The following is a 21,008-nucleotide window of genomic DNA, read 5'->3' on the forward strand; positions in this document are numbered from 1 at the left end:
TTATATGGAGAAAAATCCTGGAATGTTTTCATCAAAAACCTTAATTTCTTTTCGACTGAGGAAAGAAAGACATGGACATCTTGGATGACATGGGGGTGAGTAAATTATCAGCAAAAGTTTTTTCAAAAGTGAACTAATCCTTTAATAAATCCTGACGTATCAGTGTCGTCCAGAAGATTGTGTCGAGACTTTGAAGCTGCACTGAAACTCACATCTGGACCATCGACCCGTAGGACCCCATTGAAGTCACTATATGGAGAAACATCCTGCAGTGTTTCTCTTAAAAACCTTCATTTCTTTTCGACTGAAGAAAAAGACATGAATATCTTGGATGGCGTGGGAGTGAGTAAATTATCAGGAAATGTTTATTCTGGAGTGAACTACTCCTTTAATGCCACCCACACAACACTATTTTAGCCTCAGTTTTTCACTCACTGACAGAAAACACCCATAAAACCCCAAAATCAGAAGCAAATCAATGCTCTCCAACATAAGAGACGACTGCCATGTTTGAATTAGCGAAGACGTGATATGAGACGAGCGCTGAAGTGTCTCTGATGCCGGAGAGACATTTAGCATGTTATATTCTAGACCTGTATGCCATCCAACTCCTGTAATTGGATGTGTGTGTTGTAGGGCTGAAACGATTCCTCGAGTTATTACAAATATTCCTCAAGGCAAAAAATCTGTCTCGAAGCCTCGTTAAATTCCTATGACGCGCACTTTACGCGCACGCAGGGATCTGATTGTTTCACACGGACCGTTGTTCAGGTAGCGCATGATACATTTGACTTCATAAATGGCAGAGAATGTCTAAAGTTAGGGATCATTATATGTTTATATACCATGGTCTGGGTGAATACTCGATTCTGATTGGCTGCAGGGTGTCCGTTAAAAAGTGATAGAGGACACCTACTAAAGTAGTTCTGGTGCCTATTTACCATTCGAAATTTATAAATAAATGCGCTGCCTACAACAGCTGTGAGTAACCATAGCAACAGGCAGTCAAACGCTCTATCAAAACAAACATCTAACGTTAGATCTAACGCATTACTATAGCCTAAATACAACAATGAGCGACTTCGTTATTTCTTTTAACATTTATGGAGAATATGGCAACTTTGACGACTGGCATGCTGTAGGTCGACTCTCCGATGCTGGACTGAGAGCCGTCAAATAATGTCGGGGACAGGCCATCGATGCGAGAGCAGTCTGCGGGCTTACTGGGCTCCGCCTCTCCGTGAGAGACGAAGCTGGAGCAACGTAACGTACTGTCTGCATCAAGTGCCCATCATGGGCAGCAGTAACGTTACCCAGCTTTTGAGGATCCTCCTGACTGGCCGACTTTTTCAAAAAGCACTATAAATGGAAACGTTGAAATTAATTGTAAATAAAAAAAGCTAGCATGTAGGCAAACGACCCTCTCTTTGATCTGATTAATTTATTGCCCTCTATAAGCGCAAATCGCTGGTGCTCAGAACTAATTGTTTTTTTTTGATTAATTGTTTTATGTGTAATAAAAAAATAACTATGCCTACCTTTGTGTTTCATGAAAAAAAAATGCATTTTTGAAACTGAAGGGTTCTACAAGGTGAGCGGACTATAAATATCTCCGGTTGCTAAATAAACCGTCAGGCAAGTTATTATTAATAAAAACTAGATTTAGCCTAATTAAAATATAAACTAATGTTTTAAAAATGTTTTATTTGGCAAGTGACCATGGTATAAGCGGGTTAATGCCCTTCGAGGTGTCCATTGTCAGGTTTTAATGGACTTCGGCGGATGCAACCGTCCTCCGCTGCGCGTCGGCCGGTTCACGCCTCGCCGTCGTCCATTAAAGATGCAATGTGTCTGCAAAGTATACCTGGCAGGGCTGCCAACTCTCACGCATTCAGCGTGAGACTCGCGCAATTCGATTTCTCACGCTGAAGTGTCAATCCCTTCGGTCAAATGCCTGAAAGATGAGTTTGTCTATAGATCTACCTGTTGAGCCACTCGTGATCGACTAGTTTTACCGCCGCATATTAATTCGCAAGTTAAAATATCCTGTAATCTAGTGCGAGCGCGCATGCGAAATGTTGAGCTACTAACCGCGGCTCACGCACGACGGCAGAGAGGTAAGCGAGCGCGTGCACCCGACCCATGTCTGTCTCACGCGCCGGTCAGACCAATTGCGGCAATTCATCATATGCTTAAACTTTTATGTAGTCATGCAACAAAAATTTCAGCATACATTCACCAGGACGTGATGGAGGAACAAATATTGTGAGACACACAGACACACACTCATGTTTGTCTTGAGATTACGTACAGTTGAAAAAGTCTGATTCTTATTTATAATTGTTTTACTTCCATTTATTTATTTATTTTTTTACAAATTGTATACATTTGTGTACCTGTTTGGGTTGATATTTTATATTGATTTATTTTTGTATTCAGGTGGGTAATTTGCAGAAGGTGCAATCCTTTTTTGTAATGTTGTATTAAGAAGACAAAACTAAGGCCAAATGGGTTTTACTATTTAAGTTTGTATTCAAAGTTGTACATGTTATGGGCTACATGTAACAGGTTTTACAGTAAATTGTTTTAACTGTATTGTTATATAATTGTTGGCACTGGCACTTATAAACACTAAATGGGTAAAAATTGCAATAATTAGTTGTGGATCCAAATGTTGCAGTTGGAATAAATACTTGGAATAAAGCCAAACACCTTATCATTTTCGTAATACATTACTTGTTTTGGTTGCATAAAAACACAAACAAATTATCCGATTACTCAATTAATCGATCGATTAAGTGCTAGATTAATCGATTACAAAAAGAATCGATAGCTGCAGCTCTAGTGTGTTGACTCGAACTGACACTGATCCAATGATGTTTGAAAGTCTTGCGTGTAAGAATGGCACAAGACTAGGGTTGGGTACGTTCACATTTTAACCGGTACCTTTTTTCGGTACTTCAGGGATGTTTACCTCAATAACGGTAAATAAACTAAGTCATTTGTAGAAGTGTTATTGACGTTATGGCAGAGCTGCCTTGGTCGCTGTCTGCGATGCTTGAATGTTAATAAAAACAACAATTTTAGTAATAAAAATTAAATAAAAAATATTTCTATTAGATGTTTTTTCCCCCCATAAATTCTGCATTGTGAATTTTCTAGCATGCAGCACAATTGAGCTTTATACTGTTAAAATCACAACATGAGATGATTATTCCTTAAAAAAAAACAAAAAAAATCCCCTTTTTTTTTTGGATAATTTATTATTATTAAATTGAGATATCTAAATTCTACTGCACAACAGTAATATATTATCAAGTTAAACCAAACTGTTATTTTTAACGGGTTGTGGTAAAGACCTTTGAGTTTCATGTGTTATACGATAGCTTTCCTTAAATAAAACTGCAAAATGCTGATGAACTTCAGTGACTCAAGAGCGGCTCTGTAAATACATTCATGTTCTCATATAGTGAGACTGCAGAGGCTGGAAAACACATTGAGCGTCACGAGTGCTTGAGTGTGTGTGTGTAAATGAAACCGCGCCACTCATTCACACAGATACATGCAGGATCCGTATTTAAATAGTCTCGCCTCCAGATGCGTTCTCAAGAAGCCAAATATGGCGCAATTGATTTATAGTGAATCAGTAGTACCCAACCCTACAACCCTAAACAAAACCACATATTCATTCATTGTGAGAGAGCATACAAGCAAACACATTGTAGAGTTTATTGCAGGACATGAATAAAGTGTCTCACCATCTCTGTGTTCTCATCGATGGCCTTGATCTGCATCTTCAGCTTGTTGACCTCCCGGTCGTAGGCGTTGTGCGGTACCGCCAGGTCGTACATGGTAAGGGACCAGAAGGTGGCGTAAAACTGGGGTCGAAGGTCATCCCACACTTTGGGCAAGTGAAGAGACACGACGGCCTCGTGCACAGGGGCCATAATCTGCTCGCAGGCGGCGATGTACTTGTGGACCTTCTGCTGCTGCCGGTTGCCCTTCTCTGCCTTCTTCAGTTCGTCATACTTGGACTGGCGGGAACACAAAGACAGCAGGCTAGCTTTATAATTCACTCAGGCCTGAAGACGAGCGCACGCAGAGGCCTGCACGTGGAATTAGGGGGCGGTAAATCTTGTTAAAGGTGAAGAGAGATGGGGTTAACTTTACGCAGCCCTGGAGAGCTGTAGTAGCGTTGTGGGAAAAACACAAAACCAGCTCCCTATGAAATATTCATTAGGCAGCCGGCATCATATAAGAGTTATAATACTGCAAAAATAAATCACATTTTACTGCACTGCAAGATTTGTACTAAAGCAAGAGCAAAGCATAGTGAGGTAATATTGCATTATTGGGGATTTCAACCACCATTAAAGATTCTTTACGCTTCAATTGTCTTAGAAAATGTTTGCACTAATCACACCTTTGTTTGATAAACACCAAACAATATGTTGTTTGTTGACATGAATATGTGTGGTGAATGTACATTTAACACGCTGACGTCGTTAATGCATCTATTTAGACCGACACACATCTTCTGTCAATGCTAGATTTTGGTTTTCATGCGTTTGGTCGAATTCGCGTGAATGCACAAATGGCACTAACTAAATCATTCGCGCGTAACGCTCATCCAGACGCTCAATTCGCGTGAACTTGACGCGCAAATGAGGCGCATTCACGTCTTCCGCGCCGCAGGAATTTTTTACGCGCGTAACGCGTCTTTGCATTGACTTAACATCGAAATCATTCGCGCCTGACGCGCTATTCGTGTCCGGAGTGAACGTAGCATTAGTCTTCAGATGAAAATGCTTATTGGTCTTAGTCACATTTTAGTAATTTTGTCTTTTAATAGTTTTAGTCTAGTTTTAGTTGCAGTTTCATTGCATTTTTCTATACAGGAAGAAGCCATCTTTTAAAAATAGTCTCTACCAGTCGATCTACGAACGTCGATCCAAGTGCGCTGGTGAGATGCGAATAAGGTGAGCGTGAACAGTAGGCTACGTGTTCATACTGAAGAGAAGAAAGTGGTTGGTGTTTGTGTTTCTTCCGGAAACAACGGACCATATGAGATTCTGCACAGTTCTAGCGCACTTGGATCGGCGTTCGTAGATCGACTGGTAGCGACTATTTTTCAAAGATGGCTTCTTCCTGTATTCGCGAAGTTGACTGTGTGTATAAAATATCTTCTTATTAAACTGTTTGGACACTGACAAAGTTCTCAATGCTTCGGTTTGAATGTAGGGACCCTTGTTATCCTGTCGTGTTAGTGTGGGGCTATTTTGAGCCTTTTTAGTGGTAATAACAAGCGATTTTTATTTGTCATTACTCTATGCCCCATATACTAGCATTATACTAGCGTTATAGGCTAAACTGTTTTTAGAAATAAAACTATTTACATTCGGCAATCATGAAAACAAATCTCATATAACGGTTGACTAGGTAACAATGTGTAATTAGACCAAAGGTTCATTTTGCGTGTTTTTAATTTTTCATGTGTGGGACGCAGGTATTGTTAAAAGTTCAAAAGTTATAAATCTTAAATTTGCGTTTCAAATCCCCTTGGGTTATGATTCTGTCTTACGGTTGCTGACTGTGGTTGGGAAACAGAGTTTGGTTTGATCACTCACCAGAATCTGATGGGCGTACATGGGCCGAGAGAGGAAGAAGGCGGCGTCGTGTGGCGTGTGGAGCTGGTTGCACAGGATATCCACTGACGGCACCCGCTTGATGTAGTCTTCTGTGCTGAGGTTAGACGCCAAGAAGCCTCCGAACTGCACAAGGGTGTCGTGACACTTTGGAAAGAAGCAGAAAGAGGAGCATTCATCATTAAACACATCTCTCTCCCTCTGGTCCACGTTTGTGTCCCAGCCAAATGCAGATGCTCTTAATAAATCCTCAGGTCGCTCATTTATTTGGGGAACTGCACCTCGCTTTATTAAAGCCATTCATCACGGGCTCTCCATATCGGAATCGATGGGATGTACAGCAAAGCAATTTAGTGGAGCGAGACACTGGGGAGAGATTCCTGAGGTATGGCCTGACCAACGGGTCACCTACCCAGAAACGTTAAAGAGACCTAATGAAGAACAACATAGCCTGAGTTTCAACATGTGTCAGTGTCTCGTATAGAAGTTAAGGGCGGAGGAAGACTAAAGCGGTTTGACTACTAAGAATCAAGTCTCAAATTTAGTATATATCTGAAACATAGGACCACAGAAATGTTTAACCCTCTGAGGACCAAAAACGCGTCTCCGCGTTTTGATCGTTTTTTTTTCCACATAGCTGCAACATAGACTTAAAATACTCCGTCATTAATGGTCATATAATTAAAATCAATAGTGATTATTAGGGCTGGGCATTGAGACAAACTTCACAATTCGATTCGATTTCAATTCACAAGCTTGCAATTCGATTCGATTACGATTCGATTCAATATTGATTATTTTGGATATATCAGTTACAATAAATGGTCATTTTTCTCAGGGGAATCAAATCTCTTAAATGCTGTAAACTATGGGAGTCTAGTTGTAGCCTATAGGCTTCATTAGCCTAATATGAAGGTAATAATGAACTGTTTTGTAGCTATAAAACACTAAAATTACACTTTTATTTATTTTTATAATAATAAGATTATATGAAATATAAATGGTGGCTGTCATAAAAACTTACCAGATTTATTCAAATATGCATTAAATATTGAAGAACATTAAGATTATAATGCATATGTAATATGGTGTATATATTTAGCAAAGTGCTCCTCTCTAGAGTTATTTTTTCTAGCTGACTAACGAGTTTATGGGTTTTCTGAGGTAAATATGACGATACATTGATTGCAAGCTGTTTAACTGACGTCTTTCCACGGTTGAAACGCTGATTGAGCGAATCAATGTGACATGATACGGATTTCGATAAGTTGTACTCTATCTTTAACACACTTTCAGATGCTCATTAATGTTTATTTCGGGCTGTGACTGGTATTATTAACCCGGAAGAGAGATCAGCGCTGCTGCTTCTCCAGAGCGATCTCACGCCACAGCGCCAAAACGTTATTTATGTTTTTGAATTTCTAAAGAAAATGGACGTAATTTTAAAATTGAGACTTTGTTTCATATCAATAGTAACAAAGGACAAAGATTATTGCGATTTTTTTGGATGCGCGCAGCCACGATACAATGTCCCATTCATTCAAATGAAACAGGATGACTAATCGATTCTTGAGACTTAAGAATCGATATCGGTTCGTAAAAATGAGAATCGATTAATATCCAGAAATCGATATTTATTACCCAGCCCTAATGATTATAAACTATAGAGCGTCTTCTTTTTTGTGTACACTCTTATTAATATCAAAACCTTGTGTTTTTGTAAAATAAATAAATTAAACAGGGTGCGCTTTCAGCTCACTCTGTTTCCGCAAAAATCTTTCTGAAACGCGTCCGAAAAATAACTAACTCCGTAAATACTTGTCACAGACACACGAAAGATCTCTTTATGAAGCTGAAATTCTCTTCTTTTAAATGAAGTCATTTATATAAAAAAGCAAATATTCTCAGTTGATGTAATCTGTATGAAAAGAGAGAGATGCCAGTCTTTTTCCTTTCACCTAATTATAGCGAATGACGTGTTAATGTGACCCCGCGCTATTCAAACACTAATGTTGAGGCAAGCCATGAAAACGCCCAAATCGATAAAACCATACAGTTTATTACGGATCTAACCTCGTCCTAACCTTTCGTTTTGCTGTGCAGTGAGGAGATCCTGGTAAAAAGTTGCCTCAGTTACAGTTTCATTTTGAGGATCACGGATTCAGCTGATGCAGTTAGTCATTTATTATAAGTGCTTTGTTCTAATCGCATTATTGAATCGTGTCTGTAAACTCCACAAAGACTGTTTAGATATCAAATGCGTGTCTGTGTGTGTGAAGGAATAGATGAATTCACAGACACGAGCGCTGTGCGTTAATTCACTTCCGCTCCTACATTAGTAAGACTACTGTATATAGACTATTCTATTCTGATCTGCAAAACCAAAAAGACTTAAATATGAATTGGGTGTGTGAACGAACGAACGTACGAACGAACGTACGTTCATTTAGTTAGACAGTTTCTGCTCATATTATTTCAATGAACTATATGAACATATAAAAAATGAACTAGGGAGGTTGTGCACTTTACATAATATATTTATATATAGTTTACATATAATAATTTTGCTTTTTGACTTTAAATGTTTTTTCTATTAAGGTCTATGTAATTGTGTCTCAACTTAACAGTACAAAATCCTAACACAAACCATTTATGTTAAGTAAAAAAAAGTGTACATCCAGAGGGTGGCAGTATAGTGCGAGCCGACTGCCATTTTGCCCGAACTTAATTTTATTGTGTTCAATCTGCTTAAATCTACAAACAACTTAAATTTACTTAATCCGTTTGTGTTGAATTACATGATTGATTTGTGTTGCCTTAACTGAAACTGGGCGGTGCTTTTAGTTCCCAGCATGTTTTGCATATGGTTGAATTAAGAGAGAATAAATGTTAAAATTACGAGTTATTTTATGTTTTTTTTTAGAAATTTAGAAAAGGGGAAGACTTGATAATGTGTAATAGTGTTTAATGTTAAATTACATTGGAATTATTAAACCATTTAAATTACAGTGGGTTACCATTCTGGAGAAGAGTGGAGCATTTTGTTTGGCTGTCGACTGATTTCGTTATTTTCAATTGCTTTGAATGAAGGAGCATGTAAATCTTAGCATTGAAGATGCTAATATGTGCTTCTGCTAACAAATAGCTAGCAAAAGTTTATCAATTTAATTAAATGTCACTGAATCAAATGAAATATAAATGGATGAATGAATATAAAAAAATACCTTTGAATCATGTCAGGAAGCCTTTAAAAATTTACGTTGAGACTACTTAAATTGGGTAATTTAAAATTACATAATTCTATTATGTTGAAGTTACATGAACATATTATGTTTGTTTAACATAATCCAGTTATGTGGAACCTGTTGACAAATTAAAATTAATTAAAAGCCAACATACATTTTTTGTGTACAAAATGGCTCATATAACCTATTTGACCAGGTATGACTAAAAATGGGTTTTGACTTTCATTTATACTTTGATATATATATATATATATGAAGAGTCCAGATGCAAAAGCCTCCAAGTGCCATTAGACATTTCCTTCTAGAAAGATCATTTTTATCAAGCTTGTATATTTCAGTTCAGTAATTTCACTTCAATGGCAAGACTACCTATTAATTCCATTAGTCCTTTAGTTGATCCATTAGTCAAAAGTAACGTGGACGCATATTTCGTATGTGTTTTGTGGCCTTATTTCAGAAACTTTCATTTTTAGTTTTTATCAATAACCACACATAAACAATATTCTCTCAAAAACATAAACATTTACATACATGTGGCTCATATATTATGGTAGCCCTGTTTGTGCTAAATAAAGTGTCATTTCACCTGTGCCATTAACATGTTTATAAGCAACTGAAAAAAAGCACAAATGTCAGGACATGTCAGAACATCAAGGACCCCAAAACACCTTGGTCCTCAGAGGGTTAAAGGGGTGGCTTTAATTTCTGGAAGTCAGAATGCACGGCTGCCAAGAAATAGTCATTTTATGAAGATCGAGTCCAGATTTCTGGGACCAATTAGTAACGAGTGAACAAGCTATTAGCGATTGTTAGCATAACGCAACTCAATCTAGCGGTGCCTATTCATAAATCAATGCAAAACAAGGCAAATCAGGATACGTCTCTAAATATCGGAGTGTGCTAACTGGACATCACAGGACGACAGGATTGGTTTGGCTTGCTTTCAGTGCTCAGATCAGCTCATACCGACATAAGGGACGCCGCCTGAGGAACTCGCCGTCACAAATCACACTCACTCTCCCACCTCTCATTTCGAGAAAGAAAATTAACGAAATGCATGATAGGCTTTGAGTCATAGAAAATGAGTTATTCCCCAGCATTTCCAGAAGTGGTCCTTCTGGAAATGCGGTCAGAAGAGACAAAAGCAAGAAACCAGTACTCTGATATTCAGATGTGTCTTGGTTCGTCCAATCACCTCTCTTCAGCCACATCACTTTAAGGGCCAATCATGTCCTTAACACACACAAAATACACAAATGATGCATTGCTTTGCATAAACCACTAACAAAATATAAAACACTGGGGTGTATTAAGTAGCAACTCCTAAACACAATGCCGAAATATGTATTAAACATGCAAAATAAGGCAAGTTTATACACATTATTAAGTTGTTCTAATATTTTTTCAGGTTGCTAATGCATAAATCATGCAATCACGCTGAATGCATATTTAGCCTGAGAGACGAGTCAATCAATCTCTGTGGCGCATCAGAGGCAGTGATAGCCGGCACAGGAGCCACACACACTTCTGCTGATTGTAATGAGCGGCGCACAACTTCCTGCAAAGTGAGTTTTAAAAAAAGAGCCAAAATTAATAATTAAAAGCTTCCCCACTGATGTCAGGGAAAAAGCGCGTTTCACATTCACACCATGAGCAATTATTTAGACAATTTGGCATCGCGAGAGGGAATTATTTGCTAAAGGCTCTAATTTGAGACATTGAGAGAGAGAAAAAACGAAGAAAAACTAAACTAAAAAGCAAAAAAGATCGACCGGTGGCATCATTTCGTAGTGCCACACAGAATGGAGCTGATGATGTTAGTTTTTAGCACCATCTGCTGTAAATTGCGACATGTCTAGAGAACATGGAGGGGTGGGGGGGGACAGTCAATTGGATTACCCAGTGAGTAATTGAGCTGCGCAGCTGCTGAACATGAAAAGCAAACTGCCAGTGTGTGTGGGTGGAGGAAAATCACAGAAGTTTTGTTCAACTCCCTCCAAGAGTCTGCCATGGCTGACACAGGCTACTTCCACTTACACACTGACACACAATGACAACCATAGGAACTTTATAAAACTCAATCTTTAGTTTGGTTTGCTTTTGGGGAACAGGCTAGCATTTCAATTATGTCTCTTAAAGGAGTAGTTCACTGATAATTTACTCTCCCCCATGTCATCCAAGATGTCCATGTCTTTCTTTCTTCAGTCGAAAAGAAATTAAGGTTTTTGATGAAAACATTACAGGATTTTTCTCCATATAATGGACTTCAATGGGAACCAAACAGTTCAAGGTCTAAATGAGTTTTAGTGCAGCTTCAAAGGGCTTTAAACGACACCAGACGATGAATAAGGGTCTTATCAAGCGAAACGATCGCTCATTTAAAAAATAAATAACAAAGTTTAAGTTTTATAAGTTCAAATGCTCGCCTTGCTCTGTTCTGTGATGCGCGTTCGTGACTCTCCTGTTCAAACTCGTTCATCAAAATGAACAAATCTTATTTGAGTCATGACTCGAAGGGTCCTAGGGACTCTTATTCATCGTCTGGTGTCGTTTAAAGCCCTTTGAACAGTTTGTACTGAAACTGTCTTTAGGACCTTGAACCGTTTGGTTCCCATTGAAGTCCATTATATGGAGAAAATCCTGGAATGTTTTCATCAAAAACCTTAATTTCTTTTCGACTGAAGAAAGAAAGACATGGACATCTTGGATGACATGGGGAGAGTAAACTATCAGAGAATTCTAAGTGAACTACTCCTATAAGGGGATACTCAAATTTTTTTGGAAATAGGCTCATTTTACAACTCCCTCAGAGTAGGGGAGTAACGGTATTCGAACCGAACCGAAAAACTGTGATACAGATGTCACGATTCGAATCGCGATACTCATTGCGTACCGAACACGCCCCGCCCCCTGCTACCCCGGCCCCGCCCACCCCGGCTCAATGGACCTCATGTCTTATGTGTAAAGTACACAACGAATTCAGTTTTGTAGCCTAACCACCATTAACACCAAACAACAAGCTCTGTGTTTTGTTACTTTCGATAATAAGCAAGGTGTAATCTTTCCAATTCTGTCTATTTGATCACAATTCAAACAATAAATGGCGTTTTGGCGCTCTTTGATGTGGCGTGACAGATCGCTGTAGGTCTACTAGCTAAACGCGATCATCTCTTCCTCAGTCACAGAAAAGACACCTGAAGGTATGTTGAAAGATACAGTATACTTACTGAAAGGCATCATCACTCGTGTAATCGCTCAATCGGGGTTTCAGCAGCAGAAAGACGTCAATAAAACAGCATATCTTGTCACTATAGTAGCCTATAATTACCTCAACAGGCAAGTGATTCAGTGTCCACAACTTTGGTTCCTTTAAATGAACTCTTGCACTAAATAAATGCACTATGTTAGCCTATATATTATTTTACTTAACCTGTTAATGACATCTTCTATGGAAGTCAGTTGGACCAGAAAATGTCTGGTTACTGATATTCTTCTAAACATCAGAAAATCGGCTGAATGGATTCGAAAATGGTGAAACCCAACTGTTTAACTCTGGGGGAGTTGTAAAATGAGCCTTTTCCAAAAAAAGTGGAGTATCCCTTTAAGAGCTCATTTTTATGATTTGCTTGACAGCCTCTGATCAATGTGTAATCTCTTTTTTAATGGAAAAGTTGCACGAACTTTTGAGCTTTTGGGCGAACTGACCTCGTATGAATATTCATTGAAAATCTTCCTTTTAGCCACAGTTTTCCAAACCGTTTATCATTAATATGTATTCAAATATGGGTGTGTAGCTCCAGGTCTGATGTTAATTATGATGGAAAAGTATGGTAATTACTACTATATCACACAATTATGACCCTTTCTATTAAATCAGAGTTTTCTATTGCAATTGTGAGCTAATATCTCTCTCTGAATCGAACGTGATATGTATGCAAATCACAGCAAGACCAACAGATACATCATTTATTATCGATTTAATATTCAAAAAATGCTGAATTCAGGTGCATGAAATTACTGTAAAATTATAATAAGTATATAATTAAATGAAAATGAGTGAAGTCGAGAGCCAAAACACTAGTAAGGTCACCAGGTTATCTCCAAGTGCTCTCGATAGGTCACCGGCTTCGGATTGGTTATCTAATTTTGTGGACGAAAGGATCAGAAAATGCACTTTGAATGTCTAATTTTGTGCATTAATATGGAAATAAAATGGAATTAACCAAAACTTGTCTTGAATGAACTTTCATGCAAACAGCCAGATGCATTTTGTGATACTTAGTCCAGAAAATCAGGCACCCCTTTAAAAGAGATTTAAAGAACCAGATTGGAAATAGGAAAACAATTACGAATTGTGAGATGTAAGCATGCAGATCTGAGTTGTTAACTCAAAATGAAACCCCATATATTAATATAAACTAATATTAACATGACTCCAAACAAAAGTGTGAATAGGACTTGAGAGCTAGACTTTTAGTGAAATAAGATGCCTACAAAAATTGTGACTACACGTCATTTGAACTACTTTTATGGTGTCTTTATGATCGGTTTTGTCCTTTTAAGAGATTGACAGCCCCGATGTATGCTTTTGACGTTTGGAAAAGAGCCGCACGAAGGTTTTAGTAAATGACCTGTGCTCTATGCTAGTTTGGAATAACTGAGAGTAAATAACAGGTTTGACAATCCCTTTAATAGTTAAGACGCCAGTGACACGAGACAATGATGAAGGGACATATTTCTCCTCTAATAGGAGCATCTTTACTAATTGGCAGTCTTTACCTCATTAAAATGTGCAGTTTTATATGTGGTTTCATGCTGAACAGAGCCCTAGTCCGACTGTGTCTATCTATATAACAGCACGATTTTGACTTGTCTGAATAGTGAGCAGGCTTCAGACTTTGAATAAACCGTGTTTAATGTATTATCAGCTCTGCCGCATGTCATGTTTAATCAGAGGTTATCTTTTGAGAGATTACAGAGATGGCATTGAGGAGGATCTGAGTCCCCCTGGTTTGGCTCATACCTGATCGTAGAGCTTCCCGACGAGTTTCAGGTGCTTCTCTCCGCCCTCCGAGAAGACCACACCGTTCCTCTGCTGCGCCATCAGCAGACACAGCGGCAGCGCCAGCTCGTGGTCCAGCAGGGCGTCCTTCAGCCGCTGAGACGACTTCTTAGTGTTCCTGATCTGACCAAAGTAGCCACCCTACACAAACACACACAAAAATCCATTACTAGGGGTGTAACGAGACCCTCATGTCACGATTCGACGCATATCACGAGACAGAACTGACGATATGATATTATTACGATACTCTGAGTTGTTAAAAATGTACTGTTGATTAAAATGGTAAATTTAGTGTTATATTGCGGTGTTTCCCCTAGGATATATATATATATATATTTTTTTTTTTTGGGGGGGGGGGGGGTAATAATAATAAATATAATAATAATAATCCTAATAATAATAATTTATTATTATTTAATAAATTATTATCAAATAATAATTTAATATTATTATTAATTTAATAATATTAAAAATAATATTATTAATTTTAATAATATTTTTTTATTATTAGACATCAAAAAGAATGTATAATAATTCAAATCATGTATTATTTTTTTTAAATATATAGATTATACACTAATATACACTAATTCCGATTTTGCTGGTGATAAAATTAAGCCATAAAACACTAATTTTATCATAAACTTTCTCAAATAATGTGCTGCACAATGAGCTTTACTGTTAAATTAAAACATGGATTATTCCTTCAATTCAGTTTTGTTTAAAAAAACTCATAATTAATTCGTATTAGTGTTAATGTATTATTACATCTGGACATTTCCTATTTCTACTGTACAACAACAGTAATATATTTCTGTCAAGTTAAACCGAACTTTTATTTTGACGGGTTGCCGTGAAGCCCTTTGGAGTTTCTGTGTGTTTGTCATGATCGTTATGATGATAGTTTCACAAATGAAGCGGTTAAATGATCACGAAGTGACTTTCAGAGTGGATCTAGAGCCTGGAGAGGAAGTTCAATCATTTCTGTCTTTATATAGCCAAAAAAACAGCACAAGCGTCACACGTGTGTCTTCAGTGTGTGTGTGTGTGTGGTAAATAAAAACATATTCATATTTAACGGCTCTGGGCTGCACTATTCATTCACACGAAACATACGATTCATACAAACAGGATTCGTATTTAAATAGGATTTGTGGTTTAATATTCACACACACTAGTCTATATCGCGATTTTTATTCCAAGTGTACTGAACCGCTTTCTATTTATTCCTCGAAAATATACAGTAAAATCCTTTTTTATGACTGGATTTCGCCAGGATTTTAGGGGGGAGGGGGGTCATTTTGGGGTGGCGGGCCGCCCCCCTAAAACAATGGTAGGGGAAACACTGCATTGTGTGTGTACTCTTGGACTCAGTGCTGAAACCCAAAGCACAGGACAACAGAGACACCAGAATAACAATATTCATGACTCTGAAGATGAAAATACTGAATTATTGTAGATGAATATGAACTGTCACTGACTAGATATATTTAAAATAATATAAGCCACTTTTACTGGTAACAGACATCTGACATTATCAGGACACAAATAGTTAAGTGATCCTCATTTATATAGCACTTTTAACCATGTAGATTGTCTCAAAGCAGCTTTTCAGAGATAAACTTATAATTTAAGGTAAACGAGATTGGTTTGGTTTTTTATAGCGGTTCTTGAATAATGTTATTCTCCAGCTAAAGTTAGTTTTGATTGATTCACTTCCGTTGAAATGATAATTAGTTATTAAATATGGGGCCGCTAAGACAACACAGACTTTAAACTGAACCTGTGATAAACGCTGATGGCGTTCACATGCGCATTAAGAGTTGATTATGTGTGTTTGAGTATATGTGCGCAGGTTGATAATTTCCTACAATCCAGTAGGGCTGGGTATTGACACAAATTTCATTATTCGATTTGCTTTCCATATTGATTATTTTGGATATCATGTGCAATGCAATACACTTAAATTACACTTATTTATTTTATAATAATAAAGTTATATGAAATATAAACATTTAAATGGTGGATGTCATAAAACCTTGCCAGATGTATTCAAACATGCATTAAATATTGAAGAACATTAAAAAATATATAATGCATATGTAATATGGTGCATATATTTAGCTAAATGCTCCTCATTTTTCTGGCTGACAAACGAGTTTACGGTCACATGGTATTTTTTACATGACGCTGTTTTACTGGCGTCTTTCCACGGGTGAAACAAAGTGACATGATGCAGATTTCGATAAGTTGTGCTCCAACACACTTTCAGACGCCACTTCATGTTTATTGTGTGCTGTAACTGCTGTTATTAAGGAGGAAGAGGTGATCATGTGCTTCTCTCGAGCGACCCCAGAGCGATCTCACGCCATAGCGCCAAAACCGTATTTATGTTTTTGAATTTCATAAGAAAATGGACATAATTTGAAATCTGAGACTTTGTTTCATATCAATAGTAACAAAGCACAAAGATAATTGTGATTTAGTGGATGGGATGAGCGCTACGATGTTGACTAGCCTAATTGATTCTTGACATTTAATTTCCACAACGTTTTGTCTGTTTAAAGGGCTTTAAACGATTCCAGACGATGAATAAGGGTCTTATCGAGGACCCTTCGAGTCATGATGCGAAAAAAGATTTGTTCGTTTTGATGAACGAGTTCGAAGAGGAGAGTCACGAACACGCATCACAGAACAGAGCAAGGCGAGCATTTGAGCTTATAAAACTTAAACTTTGTTATTTATTTATTAAATGAGCGATCGTTTGGCTTGATAAGACCCTTATTCATCATCTGGTGTCGTTTAAAGACCTTTGAAGCAGCACTGAAACTCTTATTTGGACCTTGAACTGTTTGGACCCCATTGAAGTCCATTATATGGAGAAAAATTGAATATTTTCATCAAAAACCTTAATTTCTTTTCGACTGAAGAAAGAAAGACATGGACATCTTGGATGACATGGGGGTGAGGAAATTATCAGCAAAAGTTTTTTTTTAAAAGTGAACTACTCCTTTTTGATTATTACTTGTATAAAGCTTGAATGATCAGGATAGATCATAACAAAAAAATAAATAAATAAATATTGACAAAAAAATAATTTGGTTAATCGTTATTGGCCGCATCTAGCACTGTTTACTTGAAGTGTTATGTTTGTTTTCATTCAGTGTCTTCTAATATAAAAACTGAGGGTTGATGAATCTGTTATCGGCCAGTGCGGTCCAACCTAGTTACAGTTATTGGGAAAATCCACTATCGGTCGATCTCTAATAAGAGCCAGCTCCCAGTTGACCCATTATGAACACTGTCCTGTGTGGCCACAATTTAATCGCCTCAGTGTTCAAGGAAACACCATCTGTGTGATGTGTGGACCTGGTACATGTTTGACCTGCAGTGCTGGTTTGCAGACTAATGGGGTATCGTACCGTACGTGTGAGTGAGTCACACACACACCTCGTTCCAAACCTGTATGACGTTTTCTTCTACAAAAAGACGATATTTTAAAGAATGTTGGCAACCAAACAGTTTTGGTCACCATTGACTTTCATTGTATTTATACCAAAAAGAAAAAAAACAAAAAAACAATGAGGACAGTCAGTGATCAGCACTGCTGCCATTATATATTACAATAATACGACGTAGATCCTGAACAGATCAACTTGCTTAAACCACTTTCCTGGTCTATAATTAAAGTATCTGTGCCAGCACTCGATACAGCGGCACCAAACGTATTTCAAACCCTGTATTTCAAATTGTATGAATGTTATTGGCTTGTGTAAAATGCCACTTGGTTTGATATTTATCTAAGTTTTGAATAATACACACCGGAGGCGTCGGCGCAGCCCTAATCCAATGCAAAGGCATATCCGTACATTTGTAAGTGTGGCTTATGTGTGTGTTTGCTAAATGAAAGGAAGGTGTGGCGTACCTCTGCTTTGAGCTGTTCTCCGCCCGTCATGGCCTCCAGCTGCTCCACGGTCATCTCATCCGTGATCTCGATTCCTGCCATCTTCTGCACGACCTCCTTCAGGATCAGCAGGTCGAAGCTGACGACACAAAGCACAGGGACAGCTGAAGACTTCACCAGACACACACACTTTAGAGTTCTACATCCGTAATGAGGATGGATAACGGAAATGAATTAGAGGCGTGATTTCTTGATCTTGGAGAACATTAGGGCAGTGACTTTACGCTCGTAAATCGATCGCACAATCGATCAACACAAGTTTCGAAAACAGAAATAGGGAATCGAGTTTAACTGCCCTTTTTTTTTTTTTTACCAAACGTGTGTTAGGTGGACAGATCAATACAGCACACATGACCCAAATGACACATTCACCAAATGCTTTTTAATATTCGCTATTATTTCAAAGCACGGCGTTATTTGTTGCGTAGTGACGTGTGTGTTCAAGTAAGCCAAAAAAGCGCAGATTTTGCGATACGTTGTATTTAATATTTCATGAGGATCATGAGTTGTGTATTTGCGCTATATTCGCGCAGATTTGGCTTACACGAACTTCCACAGCAAAGAAAGTGAGTAAACATAGAAACGCCAGATTAGCTCCTATTCGACAGCGTTTCCCGCCAAAGTTCATGTTTACCCGCATTTGGCGAGTCGAGGGTGTTCATTTCAAATTCCTGAATGTTTCTCTCCTGTTTGTCATTGTGCTGAAACCTTACGCCAATAAATCAGAAATATTGCTGACTAGGGGTTTCATCAACTAATCGACTAGTCGACTGTCACAACCACTAGTTGGCGCTGTTGGCCTTAGTCGACTAGTCGGAAACAAAATGATGACATATATATATATTTGTGAACTATCCCTTTAAGTGCAATCGGCAGTACTATATACCGTATTTTAGTCGTCGACTGTTATGCAAAACTAGTCGACTAGCAAAACTCAGTAGTTGTGAAACCCCTATTGCTGACTTGTGTGCGTCTCTTTAAGTTCGTCCTAATTGTACGTTCACACTGCCGCCGACTTGAGCTTCCAAAGCGGCCGGAAGTCATTCATTTTCAATGGAAGCTGACTTCTCTCAGCTGCAAGGAGCGTCAAATTCCTCGGCTTCGCGTTTTGGGCGTTTTGAGCGTTTTGAGCGTCAATCTGAAAGTTGAAAGAAGCTCAACTTTATGGTAATGAGCTATGACGCGGTTCAGTGGCAAACGCCAGCAACCAATCGGAATAAAGACGTCCTTCACGCTGGCTGATTCCGGAGAAACATACGATGTGAACTTTCGTTCCTACCTAAACATTAGTTCCGAGAAAATGGAGGAGAAGCTGAAAATCTCCGAGACCAGTCCGACGTCTTCTCCGCAAATACAGTAAAGCAGCACCGAACACAACAACTTCACGATTTTCCATAATGATCCAGTGATACACATTTGAGAATGAGCGCAACTTTTATTTGAAATATTTACGAACGCTCGCTAATAATAATAATAGTTAATTATTATTTTTTCCCCGACCAAATGTGACCAAAGCGGTTATAAAAATGCTGTCATTATAAAAGTTTTCTTCAATGTATTGCTTGTTTTCTCGTTTTATTACATTTCATGTTCTCTTCTCCCTGCAGCGTCAGAGCGTTCAAAGCGGCAACGAGCTTCCCCGTGCTTTTTGACAAGCGTCCTTGACAGAGCGGCCAGAGCTTCTTTGACGCTCAAGTCGGTGGCGGTGTGAACGTACGGTAATGACTGTTAGGTGTTTGTGGATTTGCCTGTTTTTGGTGTTGAAAATGGAAATCCTCTTTAGACATGGAAAATTGATTCAATGAACACTTGTCTCAAAAATCTAACAGGACTTATTCACAAAAGTGACAGCCCTACTGTGCGTTCACACCAGACGCGAATAGCGTGGCAAATTCGCGCCTGCTGCGTCTAGTTATACGCATTAACATTGAATCCATTTTCGCGTCAAGAGCGAAATTGACGCGTGTAAAAACAAAAGTTTGAAGCGAAATTTACGCGCGTCAGAATCAAAACCCGTTGGCGGCCATCTTTTTTTTCTGTTGATCGAGCATTCATCAAGAGAGTAACCGCTCTGTATTTGCTCTGGAGAGCAGAACAGCGGCGTCGATCATCGTTCGTCACCGTATTTGTGACCACCGGTGGCTCCTGATTGGTTAACACAGCATGAATTGACGCCAAAGTTCAGATTTTTCGACTCGGGCGGCAGGCGCGAATTCGCGCCAAACGCGTGAATGCACAAATAGCACTAAATTATTCGCGTTTAATGCGGCAGGCGCTCAATTCACGTGAAGTTGACGCGCGAATGAGGCGCATTCCATGCCGCACTCTACGCCTCATTCGAGCCGCAGGAATTTTACGCGCGTACCGCGTCTTTGCATTGACTTAAAATTGAAATCACTCGCGCCTGACGTGCTATTCGCGTCCGGTGTGAACGAACCACTTGAGAACATTCTCAAACATCAGATCCAACTCTAGTGTTAATGTATTGGTTCCCAGTTTTAATGCATATTTGTGTCGATGAAGCACTGAATTTAACAACTTATTACCGCCTAACTTACAACGTTTTTTTCAAATTCCTGTGCGAGCTCATAACTTGAGAGGCTTTGGATATTTTTCGTTACCAAGAGCCCGAACTACTCGTAAACATTATTGTGTGTCTGTATGTGGAGTGAAACTCTGGAACAAACTGGACTTACAACAAAAGCAATGTCAAACTATCCATCAATTTAAATTGTCATATAAACATAGGGTCTGGTTAAAATACAGAGAGGAGGATTTTTAATTTATATGGATGTTGTACTCTGTCTTATAATGTTAACATGTGCTCAATGTTTCCTTACCATCGGTGGTATATTGTCCATTACCATCGTTGGTATATTGTCCATTACCATCATTGGTATATTGTTCATTACCATAGTTGGTATTGCTTGTTCTTCTTAAACTGTTTCATAATATTGTTATAATAAATTATTGTGACTGTGGTAACGCCACCATGATACAACCTATGTAAACAATCCGTGACCAAAGTAAACATGAAGCTTAATGTATTAATCACCAAGTGGTGAACTGGGGTGGGATTAAATAAGTTT

The 21,008-nt window shown here is 38.4% G+C and overlaps 1 protein-coding gene across 5 annotated transcripts in view; it reads right to left on the reverse strand.

The window, feature by feature from the left end:
- thoc2 (THO complex 2) overlaps positions 1-21,008 on the reverse strand; it is a 173,314-nt gene that overhangs the window by 55,522 nt on the left and 96,784 nt on the right. For all 5 annotated transcript variants that reach the window (XM_039694123.2, XM_039694122.2, XM_089134684.1 and 2 more), the window contains exons 20-23: positions 17,881-17,998; positions 13,914-14,093; positions 5,628-5,792; positions 3,759-4,034 (exon numbers count right to left, since the gene is read on the reverse strand). In XM_039694123.2, the coding sequence (XP_039550057.2) occupies positions 3,759-4,034; positions 5,628-5,792; positions 13,914-14,093; positions 17,881-17,998 (739 nt within the window). The remainder of the gene's footprint in view (positions 1-3,758; positions 4,035-5,627; positions 5,793-13,913; positions 14,094-17,880; positions 17,999-21,008) is intronic.

This window comes from Pimephales promelas, chromosome 9 (genome assembly GCF_988280905.1).
Source record: "Pimephales promelas chromosome 9, fPimPro1.hap1.1, whole genome shotgun sequence".
In the NCBI taxonomy this organism is placed as follows: Eukaryota; Metazoa; Chordata; class Actinopteri; order Cypriniformes; family Leuciscidae; genus Pimephales; species Pimephales promelas.